Source organism: Aptenodytes forsteri, unplaced genomic scaffold, assembly GCF_000699145.1.
Source record: "Aptenodytes forsteri isolate BGI_AS27 unplaced genomic scaffold, ASM69914v1 Scaffold260, whole genome shotgun sequence".
Classification (NCBI taxonomy): domain Eukaryota; kingdom Metazoa; phylum Chordata; class Aves; order Sphenisciformes; family Spheniscidae; genus Aptenodytes; species Aptenodytes forsteri.
In genome coordinates this window covers 1310871-1328520 of record NW_008795557.1, presented here as the reverse complement: position 1 = coordinate 1328520, position 17650 = coordinate 1310871, and the positions used below count along the sequence as shown (strand labels likewise).

The following is a 17650-nucleotide window of genomic DNA, read 5'->3' as shown; positions in this document are numbered from 1 at the left end:
GGAAAGAAAATGCCAGAGCTTTGTTCTTCTGGAGAAATTGTTGCTATTTATATAGTTGGCTTTTTTCCCAAAAAGGGAAAGGTTAAGGTAGGAGGGAGAGTGATGAGGGAAGACTTGTCTTTCTTCCTTCCCTTTTTGAAATTTTATTACCTACGTAATTTCCAAGTCATGCTATATTTTGGCTTTGATGTTTAAAGTAATATATGTAAAATGTGTGAAAGAAACAGTGTCAGATCTAGACATTTGCAATTTGAAAACTCCTACCTTTAATTAACCTAAACAAAAATAGGCAGCTGAGTGCCAAATCTCAAAATGTAGAAATATAAAAGAAAATCAAAACACAAGGTTTTCCCCTTTTTTTCTGAAAACTGAGCCATTTATATAAAATCCAAAAGAATTTAGGGAAAAATGTACATTTCTGAAAAACAACCAGTTGTTGTTAGAAAAAGAGAACATGCAATCACCTCTATTAAGAGCTAGCAGTTTCTGTGAGATGCAAAAACTAAACAAAATCTCATTTATTTTTCACTGCTGAAGTAATTTACTTACCTTTTGCAACAGTGCCCAGCTGAGATGGTAAGATGGCATTGGTCCAGACACGCGTACCACAAGTCTGGAATCAGCAGCTCACTGCATTTCGGTTTCCTGCGACTGCAGAGGAATGCTAAACCAGCAGAAGCTTTACTATTAATAAATTAGACTGTTAAATAGGAGAGGCTTTCAGTTCATAATAAATTAATTTAAAAAGTAAAACAATCTCAAATCCTTCTCCCATGTTGTCTGACATTGGTCTGTCATAAATCACATATTCTGATTCATCTTCAAACCAGAAAAAAGCCAGGATGTGAAATCCAGATCTCCTATTTATTCTGCTTTTCTAATTTAAGTGGTTTGATAGAAATTGGAGGGCTCTTGTAAGAGGATATGTCTTTTGTTTCCCATCAGATAGAATACCTTAGATGATAAATTTCAGTAATGGTTTTATTGTTTGTCCTGAAGTGTCCTATGCTCTTGTCCTTGAAAGAGACCACTGAGTGATACGTGAATTAGTTCACTCAGCCCTCATCTACCCTTGTCGTCCACTTCATTCTGCAGCTGAACTGTTTCTGTTTTTCTTACTCCAAATCTATAGTAAATGAGGTTGTCAATAAGGCAAAGCCCTGATCATGCTTCATGCCATTGCCACCATTCTGCTGGCCTTCATCCCAGAACTTGGACCAGCTTTACCATTCAGTTTTGAAGTCTTGTAATGTAAATCAGATGCCATGAGGATTCCTGACTCCTCTCTGACCTGGAATTAGCCATAGTTGTTTGGTAGAGAGCACATCAAGGGTGTTCCTGCCTTGTTCCTGCTGGGGTTGCTCATGCCCTCTCCAGCTTACCTGCCATAGGTTTCAGAGGCTCGTTTCTGGGATAGCATGTCATGAAAGGATAGATCCTTTTGTCCATTTTTCTCGGCTTTTGAAAATCATAGAAGTTTTGAGCAACTCTTTGTGGTAATACCTGTGTCTAAGAGAGAGGGGGTCAGAGAAGGGGACGTGTAACTGAGGGAAAACAGTAAACCACTGATGGGAGAGCACGTAGTAATCGTGACAGAAGTGAAAAAATATGCACTGGAAATTGTGCAATTTCTTGACTTGGGAAATGATAAAAAGGAAAGCTTTGGATGTCTGTGACCTCTTAAGGGTTAGCTAGGCTTGACAGGTGTGGGTTAAAAAAACCCCTTCCCTTTAGGTTGTTCTGGAGAAGATGCTGGGCATATTTTGCCATTGGAAGACCTCTGTTCCCATATTTCCTTTCTTTTATTGCTGCCTGTAGGGTAGCCTCAGCCTGTGAAATACTGCCTTATAATTAATTTGTCTTTGCTACCTGTGAAAAATTTTTATCTGAGACAGGGAAAAAATATCTCAGGGGCATTTCTTTGTAATTTGTACTTGCTGTGAACGAGGACATCCACTGCAGATACCAGGGACTGCTGTTGGATGGATGGAAGGAAGGAAGGAAGGAAGGAAGGAAGGAAGGAAGGAAGGAAGGAAGGAAGGAAGGAAGGAAGGAAGGAATTCCCGCCAGGCTGTGCATTGCAAATATGGACTCTCAAGTTCTGACTGGCCCAAGACTAAGGCCCTGGCACACTGTATTCTTCTCGCAGGCAACCCACCCAAGAGTCAATGTTAGGGACTCCTCATGACCCTTCTCATGCATCATGCCTCTTACGTCATCAGAAGCTCACGTGTCAAATCTCCCACCTAAGGGATTTGCTCTTTTTCTTGGCTCAAAGTCATTTCAGGAAGTCTTAGATGTCAAATTTTCTGCCCATATTGTAGTTCCAGGACTAATGTGAGTCAGTATTTCCATGCATGGCTGGTTTTATGAAGGAGACTGTTCCTCAGGAGAGTGTTCTCATAGTTCAAGGAATTTGAAACTGTATCCTTACCTGGGGATAATACGTGGGCCCTGCAGGTCCTTGCTTGGACTGTCAAAGAACAACTTCCCTTATTAGGGGTGAATAATCAAGCAGTCTGCCCACAGCTACTTCATTAACTGCCTGTCTCATTTGGAGGCTTTTGATTTCCTTTTCCCCTAGTTGTATGGTTCAGATTGCAGCAACTGAGAGAAGAATCATCTTTTGAAGAAAATAGCAATAATATCTTGTGTTTCTGTGTTGCCTGTGCACGGGAAGAGCATGCACAGTGCCCCCTCTTTTCTAGTTACAGATTTCCTATCTTGGTTATATGGGCATTGAGTTAAAGGGGATTTCTCTGAAACTGTCCCTAAAATTGGGGCCACACTCTTACTTTTAGGAGGAATAGAAGTTAGAGGAGGGATAAAGCATGAGAGAATGAATAAAGTAAATCCTTGTACTGCGGTTTTCTCGTAGCAGAACCGCTGTGATGCAGGAATAGCAGGCTCATCAGAATAGTGGAGCAGCGTGTGCCACCCTGTGCAGCATGTAAGGAGCCATCCATTGTGTTACGTGTTGAGTCCACCTACCGTTTCCCTTTTCAGAGCTCCTCTCCAGGAGTTGCTTTCTGAATTATGAAGTTATTTTTCCTTCTGCTGCTTCTTTAGCTTATGGTACTGGCTGCCCTGTCAGTGTTGAGTAATGAGAAGAATTGATCACTTACCTCTTTACAGTGGCCCTTTACATCTTTTCTGGCATGTACTGTGTGTCCCCCTGCACTTGTCTTTTGTCAGGGTGCAGGCCTCTTAATCTTTCTTCATGTAGATCTTTGTTTCCAAAACCATTTTTTTGCTCTTTCCATTGCTGTCCTCTAAGTGCCATCAGTTTATCCTGCTTCTTTTGCAAAGACGACAACTCTCAAGGCTGCCAGCTGGCTAAAGAACAAAACCACAGCTAGTTCTTGACATTTTGACCAAAGGCTTGTTGCCAGAGCTGGGTCTGCTATGTGCTTTCATAAGGCTAAGTCTTTGCCACGCTAGATAAAGGTGTGGACAATGTTATCGTGTGGCCATGTTGTCAGACGTCATTGTAATTATATTTGGTTGCACTGGGCTGTGGCATTGCCATATCCCAAAGTAACACCCTTCCTCTGCAATGCAGCAGTAGCGTGGTGTGATGGGGAGGAACAACGTGACACTACAGCTGTACTGCTGAGTAACATTGTCATGTCACGGTCATCACACAATAAACCAGCATCATGCTTCCACAATGCAGTGTAATGATCTTCCCTTGATACTGCTGTCACTCGTCATGAGTGCTGTCATGTATGGGACAAATAAGAGGATCTGCCAGCTAATTCCTTTGTCTCAAGCAATAAAGATCCTGGATTCATTGATCATAGATAATCCATAATGAAGAGTCATTAGGTAATCACAATGTCATTATATAACAAATCACCATTTCATTTCACATCATGTGGCACCATAACATGAAGTTTCTTAGGTCCTATAAGTTATGCTGGAACCTTTTAAGGATGCACAGTACCTCCTAAAAAAGGGACAGATGGAAAGGTCGCAGAAGTATGAGTTCTGCTATGAATTAAGCTCACAGCGAGTAGAATTAAGGGCAATGTCAGAGGAAGCCCGCTTATCTTCCCCTGAGTTTTCTTCTGAAATTTCAGTCTTGATATGATTTTTGTTTTAAAATGGAACTTTTTTGAATTTAATATTTCAAAAGCTAAGCAGAGCTCTGAAAGTGAAATTAGAGTAAGTTACATTCCTATGACCTGTTGCCATCTGCTGCCTGAGAATAAAGATTATGCATTAAGTGTCAAGCAACATTTCCATAACGTTTGTAAGGGATGAATATTGTTGAGAAGGCATCTGCAAGGTGAATCACAAAGAGAGCAGAAAGGCCATAGTCTCAGCAGGTGTAAGTCAGCACAACACAGTTGGGAAAATCCTGATTTACTCCAGCTGAATATAGGAGCTGGAGTATGATGAACTGATGAACAGATGAACTGTTTTCATCATCTGAGTTGGAAGGGCAGATGATGTTTTCATCATCTGGTTGGAAGTGCAGCGATTTAAGTGGTGATTTAAGGTCGCTTATGTTGGGAGCAACAGTGAAGTCCATCGGGATGTCTCGACTCAGAAGAAAGTTGAATAGTTTGCGCATATGGAGACACACAGAGCAAGGGGCTGGGCAGGACTGACTGAATCCAGCGTGAAGATGGCAGGAGCTCTGAAGGGAGCCCACTGTAGTTATGGGTCATTGCATCTGTGCTCTGGATAGCAAATAGACTCAAGCAGTGCCTCGTTAAAGCCGGGTGCCTGCATATTTTTTTTAAACACGTTTTGAAGCCAGCGGATTGAAATCTAACCATTTGCTAAAGAGGAACATAACTTACCTCCTCAGCAGCATCCCTTACGACCCCAAATCCACATCTAAATCTTGGATCCAGATCCAAATCATTGTCAATCTGATGTTGCAGTTCTTTTCAAGAATGGGAAACCCATCCAAACTTAGATGGCTGGTTCAGACCCGTACTTACGGGTCAGATCCATTCTCAGATGTGGTTGCCAGGTTTCCTGTTTGCATGTTGGTGGTAGTAACATGCACATATGTGTGTATTAAGAGTATGCTGGGAGACCGGATAATTCCAGGAAGCAGAATTGTCTGGTACAGAGCTTTTCTAGCAGCCTCTATTGACTTCGCTGGTTTCCAGCAATCACAATTGCAAATTGCTACTGGAATGGCTTCATCTACCAAGCCATGCATCAGGCATGTTGTGTTTGCTGATACTTGCATGGAAGGCACATCTAGAGTGGCATGTTATGGAGCAAGCCTTATCTTTCCATTTGGCTTTTTTTGCCTCTCTGATTTTTTTGCTGCACTTACTGCTTAGCCAGTTTTATTAATGCACCTCTGCAAATGATAGCAAAGAGAGATTTCAGTATAACGAGGCAGATTTCAGAGGGCTGAGGGGGAAATGGAATAAAAACTTCTGTTTAGGAGTTGTTTGGCTGAGGGCTGTCTGGCTGCTGCTTTTTTTTTTTTTTTTAAATAATACTTTGAAATTATGGTTCATATTGGACAATAAAGAACGTTCAGTTTGTCATCCTGTGTAAAATTACAAGGTATCAGATTATGTCATGGCCCTTACCTTACATGGAAGTCTCATAATGCTTGCTTTAATTTAAAAAAAAAGTATATTCCATTTACCTGCTCCCTTAGGTAAATTACATTGCTTAATAATACCACTAAGGAACACATCTGAGTCTGGACAGGTTGTAGAAATATTTGCAATCAGAGTATCATTATGACTATAGAAATAACCTGTCACTTCAGTATGTGGTCATTACAGCAGAACTGATGTAACAATCTTTGAAAAACTCTTAACTGAAGCCAGGGCGTTACATCCTGATGTCCATACCTGTGTCCAGGCTCCAGCTTTGTTCAGGTAAAACTCTCACTGAGGTCTGTGAGAGCGGTACCTGGATAACCAGCAAGTAAACATTATTAAAAACTTGATCATATATCAGAAAATGGTAAGCAAGTCCCATGTAAGTACTGTAAAACGTGTGTCATGATATCTGTCCTGTAATTTGTTGTGTTGCCTGTATTTGTTTGTTAGTATATAGGTTGAGGTTTTCTACGGAGAAAAATCTTGAAGCTCAACTTGTTATTCAGCCTGTGCATAGGTCTACTCTTATTTGTTAGATAAAAGCCCACAGAGAAATTCTCCTGGTACTCTTGGTGCACCAGTGCTGCCAAGTATATAGGATGACTGACAGCTTAAAATCTCCCTAGTAAGCTGTTAAAATTGTTTGGGACCCTTTTTGGTCAGAGAGCTGAATGATTAAATAGTCCATGGGAACAGAGCTGCTTTCCCATTTCTAGAGCCATCATTCATAGATAAAGTCGAGTTTCATGGGGCAGTACTTGCATTACAGAAAACTGTTTTGTCCAGTTTTCTGTCTTGTGCATTAAGAAGTGGCTTGAATCGTAAGTTATTTTAACCCAGAATGTCCACCCAAGAATAAACTTATGTACAGTAATTGCGAAATACAGAAACAACTGTAATTCTTTTTTAAAGCATTCAGCTGGGGAGATCACACAAGTAAGCAGAAAAATTTCTGTTCACAGAAAAATTGGGTCAGGTATCAGTTCTCCTGATGTTCATTGATGTAGTGTTGAAGGGACCATCAGCTGTAGAGTAAGGGAGCAACAGCAAAATACCAGTCTCCACATCAGCTCTATGCTTGTCCACTTCAGTCACTTGAAACCGTGACACATGTCCCCAGTGTTGGTGTCTTCCATGTGCTGTGGAAGTCCAAGTGTCTGTAACCCAAGTACTGACAGCCATCATGACAAACCAGTCTCTGCTGCAACTGTTCCCCTTCCCTTTGGCAACCTACAGTGATTGTATTTTGTCTCCCCTCCCTGGGAAATGCCATCGTTGTGTGGACTAGTGACATGGAGTGGGAAGGGCGTGAAAGGGGGAGTGAGGTATCTGCATCCTTCCTCCCCACCTCAAGTTTTATGCATGATTGCACCATTGAAAAGTAGTCCCTCCCGTAGAAATGTGTGTCACCTGTTTCGGTAGCGTGAGTGTGCAAAGCATCTGCCTGCTTCCCTGTGACAGGGGCTCAGAAGATGTCTAGCACAAGTATATGTTTGCTGAAGAAGTCTTCTGAAGCCCCATGGGATCAGGAGGCTGAATTAGCATCCCACGTGGAAGCGGGTGAGGCTGAGGTGGAGCTGAATTCTCTTTTCCTCTCCCTTGACAGGGCATCCCTTTGGAGCTCCTGCGTGGTCCTACCTCTCCTGGCTCTCACCTGGATGTCTGCAGTTCTGGCAATCACAGATCGGCGGTCAGCACTCTTCCAGATCCTTTTTGCTGTCTTTGACTCGTTGGAGGGCTTTGTCATCGTTATGGTCCATTGCATCCTAAGGCGGGAGGTGAGACGAATGAGTCGTTCTCTTTTATATAACCAACATGCTTCCCATAGAAAACATCTGAAAAATGTCCAGTCAGCCTGGTAGCTTCTCTAATCCTATGAACTTTTGCCTTTGTGTAGACAGTGACCACAAAAATGACCATGACAGTATCAGTCAGAGAGAAGGAGGGATGAATCAATGGTTGTCATGCTGGGTGTACTGCCGAGTGGAATTTGGGGGACAGTCTTAGATTAGCTAACGTGTCAGGTTTTGCTTGTTTAACGCCAAAATTAATACTTCCAGAATGTTTACACCCCACCTCCGAAAATGGAATATTAAGAAAAACAATTTGTTTGTTTGATTTCAAGAGGGGCAATTTGCACCAAGATTTACAGAATGATTGTATGTTGGCATTAGCACCTAGATATTCGAGCTAGAAAGTAAAGCTAGCAATAATCAAGCAAGGAAATTGAGTAAATTCTCCCCAGCCTCCCTGTGGAGATTTAAAATGGTAAATTATATCAGGGAAGAAAAGGGCGAATCTTTTATGTTTCTTTTATTCTTTTCATCCTACTGAGTGGATAGACTTTTAATAACAGAGACAGGAAAAGTTTTTTTTTCAATATTCATTTTATCTTCCTACAGCTCCTTTAAATTAAGTAAAACAGATTAATCTCTTATGTCAGGCCAATGAAATCAATGGAATTACACCACTGGCTTGGCTGAGACTCCTTCAAGTAATTGCATTATGAATATAGGCCTGCATTTAACTCCCATTGCAGTCACTGGCATTTTTTTCCACTGATTTCAATGAGCTTTGGATCAGATATATATTTCAGCCGATACAGGATCATAATCAGACATTGTAGTCCCCAATATAATGATTTATGCAATAGCATCCATTGTAAACATATTGCAATCTGCAAAACAGGAGACATCTTTATTCATGACTATATAAATCAAGCAACTAGAAGTGACCAGCACAGTGACCCGGGATACCTGTAAAACCTTTGAGTTGCTCTGTTAGCATGTGAGATATGTAACATATAAACCATTTGAAATGAATACCTGCATGCTGCTAAAGTAGGATCCATGTTCTTTCGATCTACCAAGGATGACTTTTTTTTTTTTTTTTCTTCAGCAGAATTTAATAAGGTTTGGTATTCTTGTCTGACTCTGACTTTTGCAAATCCATTTGTTCCTGCAGGTCCAGGATGCTGTGAAGTGCCGAGTAGTAGATCGTCAGGAAGAGGGCAATGGAGACTCAGGGGGGTCATTTCAGAATGGACATGCTCAGCTAATGGTAGGGAAAACTACCACCTGGTCTATTGTTAAGGGACCTATGGGCATTTTTAACTCGTAACTGATAAACAAAGGGCTCTGTCCATCATAGATTTTGCAATCATCATTCTTTTTTTCCTTTAAACCTGTGCTTGAACAAACGTAACACTTAGCATAGGCTCTTTCACACAAATCCGGTTTCTTTTCATTGTAATATTAAGGAGCTAAAACGTACGCACCAGGTTTTGCAGACATCTTGGTGAGATCCTTTCTTTCCCAGAAAATACAAAGGCAAAATATACCTCCCAGGTCTTCCAGACCTTTTCATCTCCATCACGCTGCCTTGTCGTAGCTGGAGCTAGGAGGCAGTAGTTTAATACTCTTTTAATCACAGTGTGTTGGGTCATTATTATAAAGATGTTGTCTCAAAGGGATTTGTTTCTCTCAGAAGCACGCTTGTTTACCTTGCTTCACTGGGAATATAGTTTAAGCACTGTAAACCTTGGTCATGTTGTGTAAGTCAGTCCGTTACAAACAGTCTAGATAAGGCTGTAGAAGAATAAGCTTTGGGGAATCGTCTTGCATCTGCTTCAGTGTTATGATGTAGATGATATAAGAGGCATTTGATTTCTGAGGTCGGGGTAAGGACATCAGGACAATCACAAGACTTGAACAAGTTCCAAAAACGTCTAGTTAATATTAGACCTATATCATAACCCAATGGTGTTTTTTTCCAGCCCCTCCTGTGCTAAGCTAAGTAGCTTGTGCTTGGGTACAAGATCACATTTCAAACAGCACAATCTTTAAACCAAGACATCAAGGGATATATAATTCTACCACACCTCATAGGTGTTTGTTAAAAACAGGTGCCTCATTTATAATTTAAATGCGTAGTCTTCTCATTTTCATACTTAGGTTCTTGCTATGCCTATTTATGTGTAATTAGAAAGCCCCTTGCGTGCCTAGTACTTTTGCTCCTTCAGTAATAGACACCATAATCATATCCAGTCTCAATCTTCCTTTCAGTAAGTTAACACACCAAGCTTTTTTATTCTCCTTCTGTAAGACATTTCCCTTCAAATTATTTATATAACCCTTTTCCACATGCCCTTCAGACTCTCACCGTCCTTTAAAAATGCGGATGCTGTATTTATTATTCTATTGTCACCATCCCAAGCGCTATATTCTGAAGTTTCAGATTTTTGTCACTTTGTATAACTCTCTATAACTCCCTGCTTTCATTCGTTATCAACCACCTTGCAAAATTCTGTGTCAGCTACAAGTTTTTAGCAATGAGATTACATTTACTTCTGCGCTATTGATGGATGTGTTGAGAAGTAGAGAGCTTACAATCAGTTTCTTCACATTCAAGCACAAAAAGCTCCAGAATCCAGACGTGAATGATGACTCCTCACTGATATTTTTAGAGGGGTACAATGTTATTTTATAGTGACTGAGTTGTACTATAACCAAAGAATTCTAAGGCTTTGCAGGATGGCATTTTCGCCGTTACCTTTTCCAGCATTTCAAACAGCACAATCTTTAAACCAAGACATCAAGGGATATATAATTCTACCACACCTCATAGGTGTTTGTTAAAAACAGGTGCCTCATTTATAATTTAAATGCGTAGTCTTCTCATTTTCATACTTAGGTTCTTGCTATGCCTATTTATGTGTAATTAGAAAGCCCCTTGCGTGCCTAGTACTTTTGCTCCTTCAGTAATAGACACCATAATCATATCCAGTCTCAATCTTCCTTTCAGTAAGTTAACACACCAAGCTTTTTTATTCTCCTTCTGTAAGACATTTCCCTTCAAATTATTTATATAACCCTTTTCCACATGCCCTTCAGACTCTCACCGTCCTTTAAAAATGCGGATGCTGTATTTATTATTCTATTGTCACCATCCCAAGCGCTATATTCTGAAGTTTCAGATTTTTGTCACTTTGTATAACTCTCTATAACTCCCTGCTTTCATTCGTTATCAACCACCTTGCAAAATTCTGTGTCAGCTACAAGTTTTTAGCAACGAGATTACATTTACTTCTGCGCTATTGATGGATGTGTTGAGAAGTAGAGAGCTTACAATCAGTTTCTTCACATTCAAGCACAAAAAGCTCCGGAATCCAGACGTGAATGATGACTCCTCACTGATATTTTTAGAGGGCTACAATGTTATTTTATAGTGACTGAGTTGTACTATAACCAAAGAATTCTAAGGCTTTGCAGGATGGCATTTTCGCCGTTACCTTCCAGTAATCTCCAAATCTGCCCAATGAGTGAAAAGAAGCTTAGCTGAGTAGAACTGTTTTCCACAAAATCTTGTTGACTGGTATTAAATATAAACCTATCATTTATTTATCAGTAGAACTAGTACAGACTGTTTGGTTACATTTTTCTGGAACTCCTGTAATGAAAATGAGATTATATTTTTCTGTGTCAACCCACTTGCCCATTTAAATGTTAGCTCAGTCTTATTTCTCTTCTATTCTTTTCAGATTTATTTGATATCCCAAATAATTTACAAAGAAATTAGCATCAAGAAGGTTGAGATAATTCCTCAACCAGCTCTTCAAAAACTCTTGGATCTCAACCTGCTAATATTAAAATGTTTATCCCGGGGGATGGGGATTTTTTTTCACACTCTTCTTAGTATTAAACTGGAATGTGTTTAATCACATTAATACAATTATATTAAGTGTCTTCTTTCTGAAATGATACTAGAAATAATCAGTGAACTCTTCTACCTTTTGCTAGTTTGTGGCCTTTCCATTACTCCATGAAAACTCATGGCCTGCTGTGACTCAGTGTATCCTGTTCTTTGAAACGTTATCTGCTAAAAGCTTTAGAAAAAGGATTAACTCATACTGGGAGAAGAAAGGAGTTTCATTTGGCTGTACAGACCACTTGAAAAAGTTATTCAGCCTTTGCACCTGCAGGGACCATTGATTCTATACGCTAAGAGTTTCAGAAGCAGAGACTTGTTTCCATTTCATGTGACTCGGTGATATATCACAAGAAAGCCCGGTCAGTATGGACCGTTCTCAGCAGCATCCCCAGATCTTCTTAATGAGTGGAGGGGAATCCACTTAGACCAAGTGTGGGGAGATATATCCAAGGCAGATCAGGCCAGGAACCTGTCCCCTGTTTTTTAGGAACGTGCATAAATGTGTTTCAGGGAGATACTATAATTAGTGGAAGTAGCGTATGGATAAGCAGATGAATCCAGCTTAAAAGCAATGTTACAGCTTTACTGCTGCCTGAGGTTCAAGAGCCACAGCTGGAAAAAAGTGGTCTGTCTGCCATGTTTCAAAGCTCAAGCAAAACGTCTCTTCTCCACTCTTCTGGCAGTGGTTGTATCTGGCTCACTAATTAAAGTATTTTTTGCATTTTCCAAATGGCTTTCTTTCCCCCACCACCTCCTTTTGACCACGTCCTCTGTGTTCTCTGTCTTTCAGACCGATTTTGAGAAGGACGTGGATATGGCTTGTAGATCAGGTGAGCACATCACAGGTGAGAATCAACAAGTGACCTGGTTTGGGGATTGAACTAGGCCATTTTTTTTCCTTTCTGTTTTATTTGTGTGTGTCTTAGTGGCTTGCATGAACTTGCGTGGGCTGCCCTTACTTTCAACCCTGACCAAAAGAAAGCAACTCCCCTAATTCCCCCTGTGCTTTGCTTATCCTATTTCCCCACAGCTCTCTGGACTTTTAGCTAAGATTAAACCTTGCCTCTGAGGCATTGTTTCTTACCTACGGCCCATGTAATACAGTGGCAGAGAAGAGTATCAAGGAATAAGAGATTGGATCCATCTCTTCCTACTGTGATCCTTCTTTGCTTTAGCAACCCCTGCCCAAGGGGGTCACACCGGTCACACCAACCTCAGACAGCTCTGTGCTCAGGAGAGGTGTCTTTGAGAAGGTCTGGAATCCGGAGAGCCTTCCCACCACTCCACCTGGCTCCACGCACACTTCTAGTGCGGTTGTAAGCTGCCTGTACATGTGGAGGTGGGTCAGATCTCTCCTCCTTTGCCTGCACCTTTCTGCTGTGTGTTCAATCACACACATTCATTGTGATCCTGAAGATCTGCATGAGCTGACAGTCCCTTTCCCCAGTAACTCCCTTTTCTCTCGTTCCCCTGGGGGTGTCTGTGCTGTCTGGATTCTCCTTTGCTACCTGTTCGTCTCTGCAGGTTTCATCCTCTCCTTGTCCTGGCATGCCTGACCATTTGGCTGGTTTTTTTTTTCTTAGCCTTTGTAGATATTTAGGCTTTTATTTGCCCTCCCAGACTTCTCCCCTCTCCCAAGCAAGGGAAATACTTGCTTGGCACTTGCATATAATTCACATCTTCCAAACCAGGATCTCCCCTAGCCAAGGACAGTACATACTGTGTGTTCAGTTACCGTCATGGGAAAGCTTCTGTCTCTCTCTGTTTATTACCCTTCCTCCCTCCCTCCCTTCCTTCCTTCCTTCCTTTCTTCCTTCCTTCCTTTCTTCCTTTCTTCCTTTCTTCCTTTTTTCTTTTTTTCTTTTTTTTTTCTTTTTTTTTTCTTTTTTTTTTTTTTCCTTTCTTTCTTTCTTCCTTTCTTCCTTTTTTCTTTTTTTCTTTTTTTTTTCTTTTTTTTTTTTTTCTTTTTTTTTTCTTTTTTTTTTTTTTCCTTTCTTTCTTTCTTTCTCTCTTTCTCTCTTTCTTTCTTTTCTTTCTTTCTTTCTCTCTTTCTCTCTTTCTCTCTTTCTCTCTTTCTCTCTTTCTTTCTTTCTCTCTTTCTCTCTTTCTCTCTTTCTTTCTTTTCTTTCTTTCTTTCTCTCTTTCTCTCTTTCTTTCTTTTCTTTCTTTCTTTCTCTCTTTCTCTCTTTCTTTCTTTCTCTCTTTCTTTCTTTCTTTCTTCCTTCCTTCCTTCCTTTCTTCCTTTTTTCTTTTTTCTTCTTTTTTTCTCTCCTGCTCTCTCTTTCTATGCACATCTACCGCTCCCTTTCATTTATCTTTTTCTTTATCTAATCTATCATTTATCTGCTTCTAATGTATTTATCTATAATTCATCTCTTTCTTTCTATCTTGCAATCACTTATTTATCTCTGTCCTCAGTTGTCTGTCTTGCTGTACCTGTTATTTATGTATTTCTATCTCTGTCAGCATTTATCTCTGTCACTGTGTTTCTGTGTATTGTCTATCATTGTCACTATCATTTATCTATCTAATATCTATCTATATCTTATTTATCTTTTCCTGTCCTTCTCTCTGCCTCACTCCCTCTCCCTATGCTTGTCACAGTCACAGCATATTTATCTCACTTATCTCTGTGATATCTTATTTCATGGTCTCTTTCTGTCCATTTATCTCTTTTCAGAGTCTGTCCATTTTTTTCTCTCTGTTTCTGCGTCTCACACTCTCTAATCTAATTTCTGGCTGTCTCCCTCTTCTCATTTGTCTCCCTCCTTCTTTTTTGACACCAAAGACCTCAGTTCCAAAAAATCACGTGCGAAAAAACATGCGAGACCAGTTCTGACTTGAACGCATGCTCAACGAACATGCATCCAGGCTGGGTGTCGGCACACACAACCAGCTACACAGCCAGCAGTCCATCTTGTGCTGGAAACCAAGGCAGACCCTGAACTCCTGCAATAAAGGAGCCTTTCTGGATCTGCTACCAAGTTTCTTGCTCCCAAATTGAGCTTCCCAGAGGAAAGGAAGGAGCTGATTGGTTTCACATGACTTCAGGGCAGAAGACCCTGGATCAGAAGCTTGCTAACAGCCTAGGCTTCCCTTCTTTGCTAGCATACAGCTATACAATTTGTTTGTTGATATCTGAGATATTCCTCCTCTGATAAAGTGCTGTTAGTCTGCACCAAGCTAAGTGGTTAGTAATAGTCCCCATTTCAGACATCTTTCAATATAGTGCATCATCCTATGCATTCTGCTTACCGAATAATAAAAAATAGAAATCTGTCTGTTGCTTTCTGGCCGTCATTTCTCCTGGAGGCACGAGCTCTCGTGTTATGACAGATTGGAGATATGCCTGATACCGCTCATAACCTCCTCACTTAGATTCACTGGTAGGATGGGGTCCATGGCTCAATGTCGAAAGCTCGCTCCACTCCATGCTTGGAGATTGCCAAGTGCAGATCTCTCCAAAGCTACTTTCTGCAGCTGACATGAGCATGGAGAAGAGCCTGAATCAATAAACCTTACTGACACTCCCAAGCGAAGGGTTTGACTTCGGTAACATCTTCCCGCAGTGTATGCTATGAATACACTGTAATGCTCTGATTTATCCTAGTGTGCCCTCTAGCAATGTCAAGATGACCGCGGCTGCAGTGTGTTTAGCTTTCAAAGCTTTTTAAAAGTTCTTTTATTCTACTTGGTGTCCTTGTCATCCTGCCTTGCCTGCTCTGTAGCCTTAGAGGGGAGCTTTGCTTTTCCAGCACCCATCGCTCCCAGTATGAGTTGGTAGAAATATTAGCGTGTCCTCAGTCCCATGGGGTGCCTGTGTCATCTCCTGCCTCTGTCCCAGGTGGAGCAGCTGAATAGCATCAAGTTACCCCAAAGATCCTTGTCTCTACTCCATTGAGAAAAAAATAGGTAAAAGGACCTAGGTTTTTTTTTTTATTTCCTTCTGAGATGGATGAAAGGGGAACACGCATTTATTTCTCCTTTCCCGTGCTGAAATACTGGGTAAGTAGCCTTCAGTCCCGCGCCACTTTGCCCCTGCCCCACAGTCTGTGATTTCCATCCCCTGGAGACATCAAGGCTGATGTCCTTATCTTCCTAAGGTCTTTGTTGCAGCCTGAAATCAACTGAGCAATAGATTCTTATGCCTAGAAAAGGAGCAGATGTCTTGTTGTGGGCAGTGTTGTGTGGGAACGAGTGTCTGTGTGTCCTTTATATACCTCCTAATTGGCATGTTCACCTCGTCCTCAGTTTAAGGTTTTCCTCTCCTATTAAGGAATATTCATGGCACTATTTCTTTCCTCAAGGGGAATTGAGAAACACTAAATAATTAGCTCTCACAAAGGCTTGGCATGATTACTAGAATGTAAGTTTTTTGGAGAGCAGTTGGAAATTTATAACAAAATGTCGTGTGTTTTAAAATACCAAATTATTGACACTGGAACCGTTCCTGGGAAAAGATCAACCTGAAGCAGTTTTGTAAGTTTAAAACAATAAAAAAAAATTACATTTGAAATCATTGATAATGCTGTATTTCCACTATTTTCTGAATCAAAATAATTTTTTATATGAAAGCAACCTTTTTTTAAATTCTACTCTATTATAGGCTAATAATATGTATTATATATACATATACATATACTACATGTACTAAATATATAGACATGCATTTGCTTTTCAAGATACTGTTATTGATGTGATAATATGTGATGGCCTAGTTTGGAGTTTTGGCCATGATTGTGTTGGGAAATTCTCAGCATAAAGAATTCTTTCAAAATGAGAAAGTTTTTTTCCTCCCTAGCTTTAGCTTTGCCTTCAGCATCCTGGATATAAAAAACCCCTCCAATATAAAACACTATTCTGCCACCATAGCCTCTTTCCGAGAGGTCCAAGGGAACATGCTAGCATGGTGTGACTGTGGTAGGTGTACTGATGTGTTAACAAAAACTTAGGTGAGGTGCTAAGGACACTTGTCTGTCTCCCTAGTGCTGAATAAAGACATCACCACCTGCAGGACCTCAACCATCACAGGAACACTGAAGCGTCCATCACTACCGGATGAAGAGAAATTGAAACTCAATCACCAGAAGGGGTCATCAAACTTTAACAGTCTTCCAGCCAATGTCTCCAAGATGCATCTTCAGGGCTCACCACACTACCTGGGGGCCATCAACCTGAATGAGTTCAGCAATCACACCCTCACTCTGAAGAAGGACAAGAACCAGCCACCCAAGTCCATCTATATCTGTGATGGGGACATCTTCAAGAAGTTGGACTCGGAACTCTCCCGGGCACAAGAGCAAACGCTGGACACCAGCTACGTCATTCTGCCTACCAACACGTCTACCTTACGGGCCAAACCGCCCAAAGATGAGAGCAAATACAGCATCAATATTGACCAGATGCCCCAGACACGGCTCATCCACCTCAGTATGGCTACTGACCCAGGCTTTGTTGTCAAGAGTCCTCCACGGGAGCCTGTAACCATGACATGCAGTGAGGTGCAAGGTTCCCCCATGATACAACAGCAGCAGCAGCTGGCTCCACAAAATATCTCCAACGAGTCACAGATTCCCAACAGCCTGTGTGACACAGGTGACTCAGGGAACTCAGGTGTGGTGTCTAAGAGTGAGACCGTCTCCACCCTCTCCATGAGCTCCTTGGAGGTGAGCCTGTGAATTACTGTCTTGTTCTCAGACCAGAATGATGCCCTGCCCCGAACACTGGCCACACCAGGTGTTTCAAGAGAAGCACCTTAGGCCAAATGCGACCCACCATGCAGTGCCAGTATTATATTATCGTGAGGGATCACCGGCATGTGATACCATTTTGTAATCTAATGTTTAAAATCCCTCATGACTTCCACAGACATATTCCATTGCTGGATGGACTGTCTTTAGCCCTACAGGCAATGCAAAATCCAATAAAAATGTTAGCTTGTCAAAGACTGTTCATTTTAATGCAAGGCACATGGCTTGTATTACCTTTTCTCCTTCAATTCCCTGCCTCTGTTTCCCATTTTGATGACTTAGTCATGATACAGATGAGAAAACCCTAATGATCGCAGGTGTAAAATGTCCCTAAGGCATGCCCCACAATGCTCTTAGCATCAGAGGGATGTCAGAGGTTTTGCATAAGTGCAGCCCTCTCCTTCTGACCTGTGATAACACATTACATATATTAGCAGTTCTCCCTAGACCGTAGATCTTACACTAATGTCTGTCCTAGTTTTTGCACTTAGAATCATAGAATCATAGAATCATTGAGGTTGGAAAAGACCTCTAAGATCATCGAGTCCAACCGTCGACCCAACACCACTATGTCCACTAAACCATGTCCCTAAGTGCCTCATC

The 17650-nt window shown here is 41.1% G+C and overlaps 1 protein-coding gene across 1 annotated transcript in view; it reads left to right on the top strand.

The window, feature by feature from the left end:
• ADGRB1 (adhesion G protein-coupled receptor B1) overlaps positions 1–17650 on the top strand; it is a 219629-nt gene that overhangs the window by 185992 nt on the left and 15987 nt on the right. Inside the window, exons 26-29 of the mRNA XM_019472821.1 lie at positions 7195–7366; positions 8553–8648; positions 12088–12142; positions 16284–16963. Of these exons, the coding sequence (XP_019328366.1) occupies positions 7195–7366; positions 8553–8648; positions 12088–12142; positions 16284–16963 (1003 nt within the window). The remainder of the gene's footprint in view (positions 1–7194; positions 7367–8552; positions 8649–12087; positions 12143–16283; positions 16964–17650) is intronic.